At 26.8% G+C, this 16,053-nt stretch overlaps 9 protein-coding genes across 9 annotated transcripts in view; 5 read left to right on the top strand and 4 right to left on the bottom strand.

The window, feature by feature from the left end:
• Positions 1–38: 38 nt before the first annotated feature.
• Positions 39–1,482, top strand: NAEGRDRAFT_78186 (G-protein alpha subunit; the record flags this gene model as incomplete). The annotated part of the gene is made up of 4 exons (XM_002682082.1): positions 39–192; positions 240–514; positions 608–812; positions 1,015–1,482. 4 exons carry the CDS (start codon positions 39–41, stop codon positions 1,461–1,463), a joined length of 1,083 nt encoding a protein of 360 aa, XP_002682128.1. The 3' UTR covers positions 1,464–1,482.
• Positions 1,483–1,932: 450 nt separating this feature from the next.
• Positions 1,933–4,080, top strand: NAEGRDRAFT_45977 (uncharacterized protein; the record flags this gene model as incomplete). The annotated part of the gene is made up of 1 exon (XM_002682081.1): positions 1,933–4,080. One exon carries the CDS (start codon positions 1,933–1,935, stop codon positions 4,078–4,080), a length of 2,148 nt encoding a protein of 715 aa, XP_002682127.1.
• A 296-nt stretch (positions 4,081–4,376) lies between these two features.
• NAEGRDRAFT_62722 (uncharacterized protein) lies at positions 4,377–5,036 on the top strand (the record flags this gene model as incomplete). The annotated part of the gene is made up of 1 exon (XM_002682080.1): positions 4,377–5,036. One exon carries the CDS (start codon positions 4,377–4,379, stop codon positions 5,034–5,036), a length of 660 nt encoding a protein of 219 aa, XP_002682126.1.
• Positions 5,037–5,211: 175 nt separating this feature from the next.
• NAEGRDRAFT_62721 (uncharacterized protein) lies at positions 5,212–7,302 on the top strand (the record flags this gene model as incomplete). Its single annotated transcript, XM_002682079.1, has 2 exons — positions 5,212–6,363; positions 6,574–7,302. The coding sequence occupies 2 exons, from the start codon at positions 5,212–5,214 to the stop codon at positions 7,300–7,302; spliced, it is 1,881 nt and encodes a 626-aa protein (XP_002682125.1).
• NAEGRDRAFT_56829 (adenylate cyclase-associated protein) lies at positions 7,278–9,032 on the bottom strand. The gene is made up of 2 exons (XM_002681933.1): positions 8,796–9,032; positions 7,278–8,579 (listed from the first exon to the last, which is right to left on the bottom strand). Exons 1-2 carry the CDS (start codon positions 9,006–9,008, stop codon positions 7,305–7,307), a joined length of 1,488 nt encoding a protein of 495 aa, XP_002681979.1. The 5' UTR covers positions 9,009–9,032; the 3' UTR covers positions 7,278–7,304.
• A 206-nt stretch (positions 9,033–9,238) lies between these two features.
• NAEGRDRAFT_62720 (uncharacterized protein) lies at positions 9,239–9,565 on the bottom strand (the record flags this gene model as incomplete). Its single annotated transcript, XM_002681932.1, has 1 exon — positions 9,239–9,565. One exon carries the CDS (start codon positions 9,563–9,565, stop codon positions 9,239–9,241), a length of 327 nt encoding a protein of 108 aa, XP_002681978.1.
• Positions 9,566–11,789: 2,224 nt separating this feature from the next.
• On the bottom strand, positions 11,790–12,269 carry NAEGRDRAFT_62719 (uncharacterized protein; the record flags this gene model as incomplete). The annotated part of the gene is made up of 1 exon (XM_002681931.1): positions 11,790–12,269. The coding sequence occupies one exon, from the start codon at positions 12,267–12,269 to the stop codon at positions 11,790–11,792; it is 480 nt and encodes a 159-aa protein (XP_002681977.1).
• A 636-nt stretch (positions 12,270–12,905) lies between these two features.
• On the top strand, positions 12,906–15,879 carry NAEGRDRAFT_62718 (uncharacterized protein; the record flags this gene model as incomplete). Its single annotated transcript, XM_002682078.1, has 4 exons — positions 12,906–13,205; positions 13,387–14,188; positions 14,291–15,106; positions 15,452–15,879. The coding sequence occupies 4 exons, from the start codon at positions 12,906–12,908 to the stop codon at positions 15,877–15,879; spliced, it is 2,346 nt and encodes a 781-aa protein (XP_002682124.1).
• A 76-nt stretch (positions 15,880–15,955) lies between these two features.
• The window catches only part of NAEGRDRAFT_35145 (acetyl-coenzyme A synthetase), a gene marked incomplete at its 5' end in the record, with an annotated part of 2,267 nt that continues 2,169 nt past the window's right edge, over positions 15,956–16,053 (bottom strand). Inside the window, one exon of the mRNA XM_002681930.1 lies at positions 15,956–16,053. Coding sequence (XP_002681976.1) covers positions 16,036–16,053 — 18 coding nt within the window. The 3' untranslated portion in view covers positions 15,956–16,035.

Raw genomic sequence — 16,053 nt, 5'->3', positions numbered from 1 at the left:
CATCATACAACAACAACAACAATAAAACATAAATTGAAATGGTTTGTGGTGGAAAGAATGAAGATCCAAGTCTAGCAAGAGCTAAAAACAAGAAAATTGCTGAAGATATTCGAAACCAAGCTCTCTTACAAAACAAGGAAATTAAATTACTTCTTCTCGGAAGTGGAGAATCGGGAAAGTCAACATTATTTAGTATGTAATTAATATTACATCTAAAATTAATTTAATTTATTATCTAGAACAAATTAAAATTATTCATTTGAATGGGTTTACAAGTGAGGAAGTTGAATCATATGTGCCACTTGTCAGAGGAAATGTCATTTTAAATTGTTTAAGATTAATTGATGGAACTTCACGATTTCAAATTAAATTTGATAATGAAGAAAATATGAAAATTGCTGAGAAAATTAAATCACTTGATCCAAATTTAGCAATTGCTGCTAGAGAATTTGATACTAATCCTCATATTGGAGATGCAATTAAAAAATTATGGAATGATTCTGGTATAAGGACTGTAAGTTTACAATACTATTTACAATACTTTAAATACTTTACAATATATTACACAAACTATTAACTATTTACACACATTTTTTTATATATATAGGCCTATGATAGAAGAAATGAATTTCAAATATTTGATTCTGCTGAATATTTCTTTGAAAATATTGAACGTATAAGTGCTCGTGAATATATACCAACCTATGAAGATATTGTAAAATGTAGAGTTAAAACGACGGGTATTGTGGAATGTAAATTTGAAATTGATAATTTATATTTCAGATTATTAGATGTTGGAGGTCAAAGAAATGGTATGTTAATTATATTATTGAAAAAAATTGAATATTTAATCATATATTATTCAATAATATTTAATATTTAATATTTGATCATAATATTATCAATAATTATAAACATTCACATGTGCATAATTGATCACAATTGATCATCATAATAATTTCATCATCATCATCATCATCATCATTATATTATAATAATAATTACCAAATATAGAACGTAAAAAATGGATACATTGTTTTGAGAGTGTAACATGTCTACTTTTTGTTGTAGCTCTATCAGAATATGATCAAACATGTTATGAAGATGATAAAACCAATAGAATGCAAGAATCACTTGCTATTTTTGAAGAAATTGCCAATAATCAATACTTTAAACATACATCAATACTGTTATTTTTCAATAAGAGAGATTTATTTGAGAAGAAAATTCAAAAGAATCCAATTTCAACCTATTTTCCCGATTTTAAAGGAGATGGAAATAATTTTGATGAATCAGTTGAATTTATTACTGGAAAATTTAAAAAATTAGTACGAGAAGGTGAACCCAATAGACTTTATACTCATGTTACATGTGCCACTGATACTGATAATGTTAGACATGTTTTTGATGATGTGAAAATGACAATTTTAAAAGAGGGTTTACATACAAAGAATCATGCTTAATAAATTTTATAATATTATTAAATTTATTAATAATAATGATATTAATGATGAAATATTTTGTAAATCAAGTATTAACATTCAAATATTAAAATCAATGAATTTAGAATTAAAGTTGAAAAACGTTGAATTTCGTTGAGAGTTCCCAGATCATTATGCAATATTCCAACATAGATGAAACCTTAAAAAGAGGTTCAATGGTCATGAGACCTTAATTGCGAAGAAAGAATTTTATTCAGCTCCACTTCATAGTTCGTGTTCATCTCTCCAAGGGCTCTAAGAGAGCGGGAAAAATAAAAGGCTTTGATGGTAGGGCAGATGGTTAGTGCCAAGTCAAACTGAAGAGAACAATTTTTTCATCCTTAAAAAATAACCTCATCATTATAAGGGGCGTTGTTTTTATTGTTGTTGGTTTTATATAGTCAGTTACCTATCTGCCAAGTTTCTTTATTTCACTACTGCTTTAAACAAGATGGAATCAAATAATGGGACTATACAATCCTATGAAGTAATGATTCAGAAATTGTTGATGGGCGATGATAAAATTGGTTTAGATCTTATCTATCAAGATTCCTATCCAACCAATGTTCATGTTCCGGTTTTTAGTGATGATAAGATTTCGAAAAATGTTTTTGTTTTTTCTCAATCTATATTGGATTCCAGGATTGAAAAGAGTGCCAAACTAGAGGAAAAACTCTTAAGGTATATTCAAGCAAGTTTAAGATCGCAATACAACATCCAAATTGATGGTGTTTTCGAAAAAATTACAAACGGAGGATTGACGAGAAATTTGTACTTTACTTCAGCAAAAGATGCTAAATGTAACATCAAAACTTCAACTTTACAAACTTGGGATGGACCAATCATCAGCTTGGAAAGTATTATGTACAATAACCAATATCTTAAAACTAAAAAATCCAAAGCCCAATTCGTCACAAGAACTTTCTTTGACTTGTGTATGTCAGTACAAGAATTGCACGATGCAAACATTAGCCACAACAGCATTCTTCCAAAGAACATTTTAATTCTTGCTAAGAGTATTGAAGGAATGTATGATGGAGAGGTTTTACTTCAAATTCCAAGTTTTGGAATTGAAACCATTAAGGAGACTTTGAATGATGAACATGTCACTTATTACTCAAGGGAAGCATATGAAAGTGATAATGATTTTGAACCATCGAACGATGTTCATATGCTTGGTACTATGATTTTGAGTATTTTGTGTAATGAAGAAATAGATGCCAAAATGTTGGACCCTCAAAATTGGAAAAACGAATTACAATTTGTGAAAGACAAGGCTCAAAGAGCTCTAACTGATTTATCATCAATTGATATTACTATTGAAGTAACTATTCAAAAACTGTTGAATCTTGCTCTGCAATGTATTTCAGTTGAACCAGAAAAGAGACCAAATATTGAAGAAATTATTTCAGTTTTAGATAAATGCCGAGAAAGGTTAGGATTAATAGAAAGTGACGAGGAAGATTTGATGCCAAGACAAGCACAAAAGAAAACCAAAACAACAAGAGCTTTTTCTATTGGTAAAAGAGAAACCAGTACGTCAAGCTCAACAACTTCGTCAAGTAGTTCAACATCCACCAGTGAGAAGAAATCAAGGTCTTGGAAGGCTCTCATCAAACCATTTACAGCACTGTTTACAAAGAAGAATAGTAAGGATCTTGAGGAGGGTTTGAAAAAGAAGGATTCCTATCAAGTAACAACGAGACTGAGTGATGGCGCTTCAGCTATTGTTTTTCTTGCCACTAAAAAGGAAACTAATGAGATTTGCGTGCTTAAAAAATACAAAGATGGAGCCCAAAGAGATTTTGATAGAGAAGTGGAATGTCTAAAACTGTTCAAACATAAGAATATTATTCAAATGTTGGACTATTTTTCTTATGAGGAAGTAGATGATTCAAACAAGAAATCTCTTTGTAATGTACTAGTAATGGAATATTGTAAATATGGAGATCTTTTTACTCAACAAATTAGTTTTGTTGGTACAAAAGGAAAGAAGGTCAAATATATGAAACCACTCAAATATTTGAAATTAGTAGTTGATTTACTGAATGCAATGCATCTTGTTCATTCAACTGGATACGTTCATTCAGATGTAAAACCACAAAACATTTTAATATCACAAGATGGAATTAGATTGGCTGATTTTGGGTTCTCTGTAAAGGTTAATGATCCTGTGATTGGGGGTACTATGAGATATCTTCCTCCAGAACACAATGAAGGCCAACCAGCTTCAAATACTATTGATGTTTACAGTATTTGTTATTCATTATTCGAAGTTTTAAGCAAAAAGAAAATCAATCTTCAAGCCAAGATAACATCGAAAGAAGAATTTGAAAAATTATGGGAAGAAAACCTTAAAGAAAACCATCACTTTTCTCGTATTGCCAAACATGGTAAAAAGAAGTGTAATCACCACTTTGTTGAACCTCTGATAGATCTTCTTTCCCGAGGGCTTGATCCAATTCCTTCTAAAAGATTAGCCTCACAAGATGCACTCACAATAGCTGTTAATACTTGTAAAAATCATGCAGCAGTTGTTATCCAAAAAGAAGTTAGAGGATTCCTAGTGCGAAGAAGACTCAATAAGAAGAAACAATAAACAACAAATAATTATTCACTCTACTCAGTTGGAAGCAATGTACTTCACCATCTTCAATTCCAGCACTTGATCGAACTCAAAAAAAAATGCAACAATCAAACAACCGTTCCATTTCATCACCATCAATGGATCGGAATAATTTAATTATTGAACAAATAACACCCAACAATGATACAACAAGCAATAATCAAAAACGATTTACTAATTCTATTAATTCTATAAATATATTAAATAATTATCAAAGTAATTTATTATTAAAATTATTTTCAGAGGAGAATAAGAATTTACTTTTATTAATGGCTAAAGGATTAGGAATTGAAATTATGATAACACATTTTCTTAGGAAATTTTGTGATCCATCACAATTAGTTTTAATTATTAATTCTAAACCCTATGAAGAAGAATTAATTAAACAATTATTATTAGAGAGTGGTTTAATTAAAATTGAAAATTTACCAAAATCAATTACATCAACTTTTACAATTAATGAAAGAGTTGAATTATATAATCAAGGTGGATGTTTATTTATTACGAGTAGAATTTTAATTGTTGATTTATTGAATGATAAAGTACCAATTAAACATGTTAGTGGAATTGTAGTGTTAAATGCACATGAAATTACTGATAAATCAACTGAATCATTTATATTACGTGTTTTTAGATTATCAAATTCAATGGATGCTTTTGTTAAAGCTTTTACTGAAAATGCTGAAGAATTAACAAAAGGTTTTTCAAGAATGGAACAATTAATGAGATTATTATTTATTGATAGAGTTGAATTTAAACCACGTTTTGATTTGGAAGTTTCACAATCTCTAATGAAATATCAACCAATTGTAAAGGAAATTATTGTACCCATGTCACAAAAAATGAGATTAATTGAAAATGCTATTATTGATATTATTACAACTGCAATTAATTCTTTAAAAAAGAATAATCCATCTGTATGTTATTAATATGAAATAATTGAAAATATTAACCATTGAATCATATATTCAGTTGGATTTGAGTGAAATTAAAATAGAAGATTGTTATTTTAAGAGTTTTCATAAAATTATAACACATCAATTAAAACCAATTTGGAATAGAATTGGACACCAATCAAAGAAACATATTGAAGATTTAAAAGTAATGAGAAGTTTACTATTTTACTTGTTAAATTATGATTGTGTTACATTTTATGATTATTTAGAAACATTAAGATTATCAGATGGTAAAAGTGGAATACCATCTTCAACATGGTTAACAACTGATACTGCATCTGATATTTATCAATATGCCAAAGATAGAATATATACAGTTTCATCAAATAAGGTTAAATCACCTCTAAAAAAACAAAAAACTCTAACTCAAATGGAAAGTAATAGAACAATAGATCCATATGTATCAGTTGATTCCATTCAATTTCATTTAGAAGAAAATCCAAAATGGAAACAATTAGAAAATACTATTGAAAGTATATATGAAACTATTCAAAATAATAACAATCCAAATATTAATGGAAGAGTTTTAATTTTAGCTTCTAATGAAAAAACTTGTTCACAAATAAGAACTTACTTAGAATTAGGTGGTAAAACTCTATTAAATAGATTAATTCATAAATTAATTGGTCCACAAATTAGGAAACAACAACGAAAAATTGATAAACAGAAAGAAGAAAAACTTGGAGAATCAAAGAAAAAGAAGGGAGTTAAAAGAAAATCATTACAAAATAGTGAATTGGATTTATTAAGTCAACATGTTTCAAATTTTGAAGAAAATCAAGAGGAAATTGAAAAGAGTAAATTGGAAGAATCAATTCTTGTTTATGAAATTGATAGTGATGATGAAAAAGTTCAAAACGAAGATGAGGATGAAAAATTTGAAGATTTTAAACCACCTCCATCAGTAGATAGCAATGATGATAATTCCAATCATGATCTTGATAATGATGTGATTATGAATCTAAAAAAACATCCAATTGATGAATATTTTGAAATAATTCCAGATAAGGTTGTTAAAAAATTGAATGAACCAAAAGAAATGCAACTTTTAATTCATTCACTATATGATACAAGTACAATATTAGATGATTTAATGCCATCTTTTGTAATTTTATATGAAAATGATTTATCATTTATTAGAAGAATTGAACATTATCAATGTAAATATCCATACATACCACTTCATGTCTATTTATTATCATATGATAGAAATAGTGTAGAATATAAACAATATCAAGCAACAGTTGAAAGAGAAAAGGAAGCATTTAAGAAATTAATTGTTTCTTATGGACGTTTAACAGTACCAACAATTGAAACCTTAATTTCAGATATTTATTTAAGAGAAAGAGTCATTCAATCGGAAAGTTCAAAATTAGTACCAAAAGCATTTTCAGATACAAGAAGAGCAGGTGGTAATATGGCAATTAGTAATTCACAACAAGTTAATTTTAGTGAATTTAATTTTGCATTGAATCCATCTGCACCAAGTAATGACTCAAACAAATCCAAGATTGTTATTGATGCAAGAGAATTTAGATCTACTTTACCATCTTTATTGAACTCTAGTGGATATAAAGTAATTCCAATTCAAATATCGGTGGGAGATTATATTGTATCAAAACATTGTTGTGTAGAAAGAAAGAGCACAACAGATTTGTGGCAAAGTTTAAATTCGGGACGATTATTTCAACAATCAGAGAAAATGATCAAATATTACAAACATGCTGTTCTTTTAATTCAATTTGAACAAGATGAAGCATTTGTGTTACCTGATCCTTACTCTGGATTTTATTCATATGAGGATGGTAAAATTGAAGAAAAATCAATAATGACAAAACTTGTCTTAACAGCACTCCATTTTCCAAAATTGAAAATTGCTTATTCAAGAACACCAGCAGCAACTGGTAAATTCTTCTACATGATGAAACATCAAGTTTTACAATATAATGACTATGATATGGAAGAGAATGAGGAAGATTATGAACCTGATGTTTCTTTAGCTCAGGCTATTGGTACGAGTGAGCATGTGGAGGAAAATGAAAGCTCTAATCAAGCTATTGAATTTCTTGCTCGTCTGCCAGGTGTAACAGTTGAAAATATGCCAAGAATTATTAATTCTGTTACGAATTTATACGAGTTGGCAGATATGAGTGTTTCAGATTTGAGTGATATTATGCAATCGAAAGAGAATGCAAAGAAATTATATGACTATTTGAGAGAATCAATTGACATGGAATAAATTTATTCGTGCTTCATCATATCAGTATTGAACTTCTTGGTCTTTGGATCGAAAGTGTGAACGAATTGTTCTGGGAGTGGAATTTCAATTACATCATCTTCAGTATCCAAATCAGGAACACAAATGTTCATTTCAGAGGACTTGGCAGAAACAACTCTACAGTTGATAGCTTCCTTAGACAAGTAAACAATGATACCATCAGTCTTATCAATGGAGAGGATTGGAGCAGCACCTCTAATTTGAACTTGACAACTCTTACAGTTGACCAATTCAATACCACTGACAACATTGTCAAGAATGAGACAAGTCTTTGTACATTTGTCAAGAACAATGTTATTGACCTTACCAGAAACTTCAAGCATAGTATCGTTACATTGGTACATGTAAACAGATTGATTCAAAGCAGTATCAGTAATCTTCAAATCATGAGCACCTGATTGCCATTCAACTTGCCATTTCTTACCAGAACCATCCTTTTCAAACTTTGGAGTACCCTTCTTTTGAGCAGTTGATCCACCAACAACACCAGACTTTGGAGTAGCAGTAGTAGAACCTGGAACGATTGCAGGTGGCTTATCAGTTTGATTCTTAGTCTTCATGTCCTTAGTGACGTGCTTCAAACCAACACTAGCATTATCCTTTCTAGCAGCAATTTCAGCGAACAAAGCACCAGCACTACCACTTGATGAATCTTGCTTAGCACTAGAAGTACTCTTAATCAAATCTTCACTAACTGGAATAATCTTTGATGGAGGAGGAGGAACACCACCACCAACTGATGGAGTTGAAGGAACAGATGGAGTAGCAGTTGGAGTTGCTACTTGACCATTCAAAGCAGCAGCAGTAGCAACAGTGGTTGCCTTAGCATTCCAAGATAAACCAGTCATGTGATATTCCTTAACATAGACAGATAATTCTTCAATAGCAGTCTTGAATTGACTAACAAAACCTCTGTGCAATTCAACCTTATCAGTATTCTTATAACCCATCAAAATCTTATTATTGTAGAATTGAGCAGAATTGACAGTTTCCTTAACATAAGAAACAGGAGCAGGAACTGTTGGCCAAACCAAACACTTCAAACCTTCTTCAATAGAATACAAGTGATTGTAGAATTCAGATTTGTTATTCTTGAAACGATAATCTCCAGAATCTTTCAAAATCTTGGCCAAACCACTCAAAATCTTACCAAATTCTTCATCAGATGGCTTCTTATTATTACTAGCCAATGTGACGATTTTTAACATTTCATTGAAAGCATTGTTAATAAATTCACCCTATTATTATAAGATGTTATTATTGTTTTTAACATGTTATTGATCATCAAGATTTAATATTAGTTGAGATGATGATGATGATGCATATTGTAATAATAAATAGTGATCAAATAAAGATCAATTTTATCATCAATTTTCAAATAATGATATGTATTAACAAATTAATAATAAATTACTATTTAGAACATCTGTTGATAATAATAACAAACTACTTACACCCTTAGCACATTCAGCACCGATTGTAGTACAAGTATCAACGAGAGGCTTAACATTGGTATTCAAGTATTCCTTGAAAGCACCAACAGATGGAGCTTCACCAGTAGCAGAATCATCAGATGATGAAGAAGCACCACTGAACTTTAAGTGTTCCAATTTGGAGACGGCACTTTCCAAACGAGATACAAGTGTTTCCAATTGTTGTTGGGACATGTTTTATGGTACAATGATGAAGATTTGAAGGTTTTTTTTAAAAAAAATTAAAAAAATTGTGAAAGAAGTTTGATTTTTCAAAGCCTTCGTCAAACAGGTGATGACTTGTCTTTCAAACTCGTCAACTTCTTAAGATCAAGCATCAACCCAATACACACAATAATTTTTCAACAAGCCTTGACCTTTATCAACAGCATGATGATCTTAATATTATTTGGTAGCAATGCTTTTTATTCATCATTTGTATTTTCTTCTTGATTGATGGTAGTAGTATCACTTTCAATTACTGGTGTTGCTTCTTCTGATGTTGTTTCATTGGTAGTATTAGTAGTATTAGTACTATTATTAACTATTAAATTATTATTACTATTTTGTAATAATTTAAATTGTTTATAATATTGAATAGATGTTAAATTAAATCTCTTACTAGTATTATAATTTAATATTTTCATATTCCATTCATTTTCATCATTTTTATAAATATAAACATGATTTGAATGTAATTTTAAAAGTTCCTTAAATGGAATATATTTAAAATCTTGATTTTCAATTTTCATTTTCATTAAATTACAATAAAATTTTGTACAAATAAAAATTTCATCACATTTAAATTCATTTAAATTAATTTTTAATCCATTTTCAATTCCATTAAATTTAATTTCTGAAAATCCTTTTAATTTATGACCTTTTTCTAAGGAAATTTCACAATCGAAATGTTTTTTAATTTTAGATAGTGCAAATATGTAAATTTCCATATTAGGATAATTGGAATAAAAATTTAATTCAAATTCCATATTTGGAATTTTAAATGTTTCAATTTCTTCAAAATGATCTCTTTTAAATTCAAAGTTTCTAATTTTAGATTGTAATGTTAATATTTTTTGAATTGATTTGTTATATTCCCTAATTTGGGAATGTTTACGAATTAAAGATTGTAAATTTATAATTTTTAATAAATCTTGATTAAAATTGTTTCTTTCAATTTTAGATTTTAAAAAATATTGTATCAATTTAACATTAATTAAATTATTTTTAAAATTATTTCTAATTTCATTTGATTCTTTAATTATTTTAATATTTTTAATCAAATTATTAAAATTATTATTTAATTCTAATTTTTGTGAATTTGCTAAAAATGTTCTAATAATTGATTGAATAATTAAAGTATTTTCAATTTCATGTTTAAATTCATTTCTATTTTTGACAGATTCAATTAATCCTTGAATTATTTTTATATTTTCAATTTTAAATTTAAATTCATTTCTATTTTTGAAAGATTTTAATAAATTTTGAATTATTTTAATTTTATATTTTTGATTATTAAAATCTTTTCTAATTTGATTTGATTCAAATATAGAAATAATAAATGGTAAATTATTTTCAATATTTATAATTTCCATTTTAGAATTATTTCTAATTTTGTTACAATTAATATAATTTTGAATCATTTCAATAGATTTAATTAAATTATTCTTTTTCTTATTTTGTAAATAAGTTTTAATTATAGATTGCAAGTTGATAATTCTATTTAAATCAATTTTTAAATTATTTTTAAAATTAATTGATTTTAATTTGCAAATTAAATTTTTAGATTTTTCAATTTTTTCATTAAATTTAATTCTTTCTAAATTTCCATTTAAAGCACTTTGAATATTTTTAATATTTTCCAATTGATTTATAAAATTATTTTTAACATGTTTAGTAAAACATTTACTTTGAACATTTTTAATTAAATTTAAATTATAATTAAAATATTTTTTACATAAATAATTTCTAATTTTGGAATGTAATAAATTAATATTTTTAAATCTATTTCTAATTAAATAACCTCTAATAATAGTTTCAAATATTAATAATTTGTTATTTTTAATTTCATCACCAGTTGACTTTTCAATATTTTTAAAAGTTTCTATTAATGGAATATTATCAGTTTCAAATTTAATATTTTCAATATTATTTAAATTACGTAAATGTAATTTTTTTAATATTAAATTTGAATCTTCCATTTTACTATTTTTAAAATTTACAATATTATTAATACTATTATTAAATATTGTTATTGTTGTTGTATTATTATTATTACTATTACTATTATTAATATTATATTTTCCATTGTTGAATGAATTTTTAATATAAACAAAATCATCAATCATAATATCATCATCATTGTTATCATTAATTAATTGTTGTTTTTCTTCTTCTTGTTTAATGATTGAATCGGAGTTAATTGGTGATGAAGACTTTAATGATCCTGTTGATGATTTTGTTTTAGTTGTGGTTCTAGTAGTTCTTCTGGTATTAGGAATATAATGATCATCATCTTCATCTGGTCTAAACCACAAATATAAAACTAAACAAGTAGAAAGTAGAATAAATAAAATTAATGCAATAATAAATGTTGTCATTTTTTTTTGAAATGCAACAAAACAAACTTTCTCGTTTCTTTCTAGAATTCTCTCCCAAGAAACAAATTAACTGTAAGGATCAAAACCAAATCCATCTGGATTGAAAATCGACGAGCAATGTCAAGAGATTGTGGCAATGTCAAATCAAATACAACCAGCCGTAGTAAATAAACTTATTCCTATAATAAATGCTAGATATGGAACTAATCAATTCCAACAATTTCATATTCCAAGGATTGTGAAATCAGGTCCTGAAAGTTCTCTTCCATGTTTTACTTAATTTATAATACTAATTTGTTATATATTCACGTTTGGAATCATGTTCTTTTACTTGTTTAAAAACAATTTATTTACATTTTACTAATTCAACTTATATTTAAAAATGATTATTTAAAATCATGTTATTTCTATATTTTACAATATCAGTATGACTGCATGGAAAATTAAACTTTCTATTTTCTCTCACATTAGATTGATTATATTTTGCTTCTCTAGTAGAATGCGACATGTTATTAAAAGTTTGTTCAAATTTTTCATTCTCCTTATTTAATGTAGTTGATGGAGTTGAAGTGAGCCAACCAAATTCTTGATTACTTGTAACTGGATATTTATACTTCTCTCTAGGATCTAAATTATATCGAACATGTTTAGATTGTTGATCTTTTAAATGTGTTATTGATTTAACTTCAATAGTTGATTGTAAGAATGAATCAACTTTATGTTTGGGTATTTCCTTTACAGGTGGAGCCTTGTTTGGTTTTTTAGATATTGCTGAGAGATATAATGGTGAAATGTACTTGTTGGCGATTGTACTTTGTGGTTGTCTTGTATGTCCCGTACTAGTTGTTGTATTCATATTAATATTATTATTATTATTATTGATACTATTATTATTATTATAAGATGTTGTATTATTATGATTGATGGAACGTAATTCTGCACTTAATGTTGATTGAGGTTACTTAATTTAAATACTTCATATTCAACAATTTCTTCTTCTTCTTCTTCTTGAAGGCTTTCATCCACTTCCAACTCATCGTAAATTCCCTTACATTGATGAAAGTAATTGGGAGCTCCCATTGATGTGATTCCAAACATTTTTTTTCAACTTTGAAATAACTGTAAAACGTTCAGTTTGAGCGGGAGATAAATCAAAAAACCGTCTAACTGAATTGATTTGAACATGACCAACGAACAGTTTGTCTTTCTAGACCTTTATCATTTGCATTAGCCAACACAATAACTGTTCAATCTTGACTAATTGGATATTGTGACAGAATTATTTTTGTAAATGGACAGCGATGATAAGAAATGAGGAAGCACTAACTAAAATTTGAACCCTTTACAATGCCTTCAACTACAATAATTTTGCTTATTTGTCACAACTTTCAATTTTCAACAATATCCAAGTCTCTCAATCAACAAACACCACACCAACAACTTTCCATCAACTCTCCAACACTAATTTAAAAACAAACAACAACACTAAAAAATGCCTAAAATTACCACCAACACATCAACACTGCAAAGACAACAACAACAAAATGATCAAGTAGTCATTAATTCATCATCACCATCACCATCTAATGAAGATGATTTATTTAATAATAATAATATTCATCATCAAGATAGTGGACCATTATCAACTCCTTCATCCTCATCATCATCAAGTGGTGGTAGTAGTAATAATAGTAGTAGTAATGGAAATATAAGTCATAGTAATGAAGAGGAAGAAGAAACAATTCAATATCATCCAATTAGTTGTTTAAATTGTAAAAGGCTTCATAAAAAGGTTGGTATTTAATAATAATAATTAATGCATTTTAACTCCTCTCATCATTTCATAAATGAACATTCATCATTTAAATATTTTCATCATCATCAACATGTCCAACATCAAAATGTATATCATCTGTATTCCAACATATTAATATATTATCATCAACATATTAATATCAATAACAATATAAAAGTGTTCAAAACAATTACCATCATGTTCACAATGTCAATTAAAAGGAATTGAATGTAAATATTCAGAACCAGTTAATAAGAAAAAGAATATGGAATTAAATAATAATATTAGTAATATAAATAATATTCAATTAATTAATCAAAATATTAATACAAATTTACTTAATAATCCACTTTTAAATAGTTTAAATAATAATCAAATTAATAATAATCATTTATCTAAAAGAAATGTTATTGATTTATATTTTCTTGTCATTTGTTATGGAAATCCAATTATTAAACGTCAATTATTAGAAGATGTTATTTTAAATGCTACTACTAATAATAATTCTATTAATGGAAATTTAGAAAATGAAAAGGAAATTACATGTTTATTTTATTCAATTCAAGCATTATGTGAACAAAGATGTGGATTTACAGAATTATCTGAAAAGAGTGCAAACAAATCAAGAAATTTATTATCAAAAATATTTGATTTTCATACAAATTTTTATGTTGCATGTACATATGTTTATTTAGCATTATTTGAATCTTCAAATGGAAGATATAGAAATGCAAGATATTATTTACATAATTCTAATTTTTACTTTTCTGAAAAGGGAGGTGATGCTAATTTAAATCAAGATGAAATTACTTTGGCAAAAATTAGAATTTTTGTCAGTTTTTTATGTAATAATGAATATGCTGCACAACATTCAACTGATTTTGATATTTCAAGTATGTTAAAGGAATTACCACACATGTTTTATATGGCAACTGGTAAAATTTTACCAAATGAATGGAATTTTTTAATATTTGGAGAAGGTTTGTTATTTATTTTTTACATTTAATATATTTAATATTATTATTATTATAACATTACAATACTACTATTATAACATTACAATAATATTTAATATAAAATAGACATTACAAGTCAAAATTTTACAAAACAATTACGTGCAGCTGAAGCAATTTCAGGTACAGCTCATAAATCACTTCGTGAAACAGTACCTAAAGAATTTATTCAAACACGTGGATATAATTTATGTGATACATCATTTACAATAATTGTAAATGGATTAAGAATTGGAATATTATCTAAAGTTAATTGTGGTAAACAAATGATTGAAGAAAGTGCATTAAAAATAACATATTGTACACAAGTTGATGCATTTTCATTATTTCCACCTAATATGATAACTTATATTATTGTTGCTACTAGAATTCATTTACAAATTGTAAAACAAATTTTAAATTCACAACGTTTAAATAATCAAATTGGATTGGATATAAATGGTAATTATACAAATATAGATTATTTTGATATTTTAAAAAGAGATTTAAGAGCTTTGAAATTATTAGAATCACGTTATAAAAGAGTTACTTTAATTTATGGTAATTTTATTAAGGAAATTGAAGATTTACTTTATTTAAATCAATATAATAATACTTTAAATAATTCTAATACTTTAAAACATTCAACAAGTAATATTTTAAAAATTCATGAAACTTCAATAACATTTTTTGATGATAAAAATGTTTATCAAGCTCCAGCAAGTGAAATTTATGAAGGAAAATTAAATAACATTGAAGTTATTAGTAAATTACCTCAATCAATGATGTTTAAAAATACTTTAAGAGGAGGAAATCAATCAGATCATCAACAACAACTACAACAACATTCTGATAATATGAATAATATGAATAATATGAATAATATGAATAATATGAATATGAATAGTAATATGAATAATAACATGAATATGAATAATAATAATATGAATAATTTGAATAATGGTATTTTAATGAATCAACAACAACAACCAATAATTCAAAATTCTTTCACTACTAATTCTAATATTTCAAATCAATCCAATAATAATATTACAACTAGCTATTTAAATAATCAATTAATTAATAATAATAATATGAATATGAATCAATTAAATAATCAACAATATCAACAACAACAATTAATGAATCAAATAATGAATAGTCAAATGAATAGTCAACCTAATAATATTGGTGTAACACAACCACAACAAGAACCAATTCAATCTATTTATAATAATATTATTAATCGAGTTCAACAACCTCAACAAACTCTTACCTCAATGATGAATAATCAAATGAATAGCAGTAATACTAATCAATTTATTACACCTCCAATACAACAACAATCATTTACTTCAATGATACCTCAAACTTCTTCAATTACCACTCAACAACCAACACTGCTACATCAAAGTACACTTCCTACCAGTATAAAGACAGTAACATCTCCACCATCCTTCATTGTAGAAGGAGGTGAACCTTTACTATTGGAAGAGGATCAAGAAGAAGCTTCACTCTTTGAAGATGATGGAAATCAACAAGATCTCACTTTTACCTTGGAAAATAATGAAACTATTGCTGATCTGTTGGATCCATTCTTAACTAATGAAGAGCTTGATACAATCTTTGCTTCTAATGCTGACTTGCTTATGGATGAAAGCTGTTTCGAACAATGTTAATAAAAGATTTAACTCCTTTTGAATTTGCTTAATCATCATTTCAATTAGAATGATTGGTGCTTGTAAAATTTATTTAACAACACGAGTAGCAATCAAATCGTCAACAACAGATGGATCAGCCAAAGTAGAACATCACCCAAAGATGATTCACTACCTTCAGCAATCTTTCTCAAA

Source organism: Naegleria gruberi (assembly GCF_000004985.1).
Source record: "Naegleria gruberi genomic scaffold NAEGRscaffold_4, whole genome shotgun sequence".
Lineage (NCBI taxonomy): Eukaryota > Heterolobosea > Eutetramitea > Acrasida > Naegleriidae > Naegleria > Naegleria gruberi.
This window is presented reverse-complemented; position numbering and strand designations above follow the sequence as displayed.

Excerpts from the sequence above, each read along its gene's own strand:
- NAEGRDRAFT_56829 (XM_002681933.1), bottom strand. The coding sequence starts at position 9,008 with ATGTCCCAACAACAATTGGAAACACTTGTATCTCGTTTGGAAAGTGCC. Across the intron at positions 8,580-8,795 it reads GTGCTGAATGTGCTAAGGGT|GGTGAATTTATTAACAATGC; the intron begins GTAAGTAGTTTG and ends TTATAATAATAG.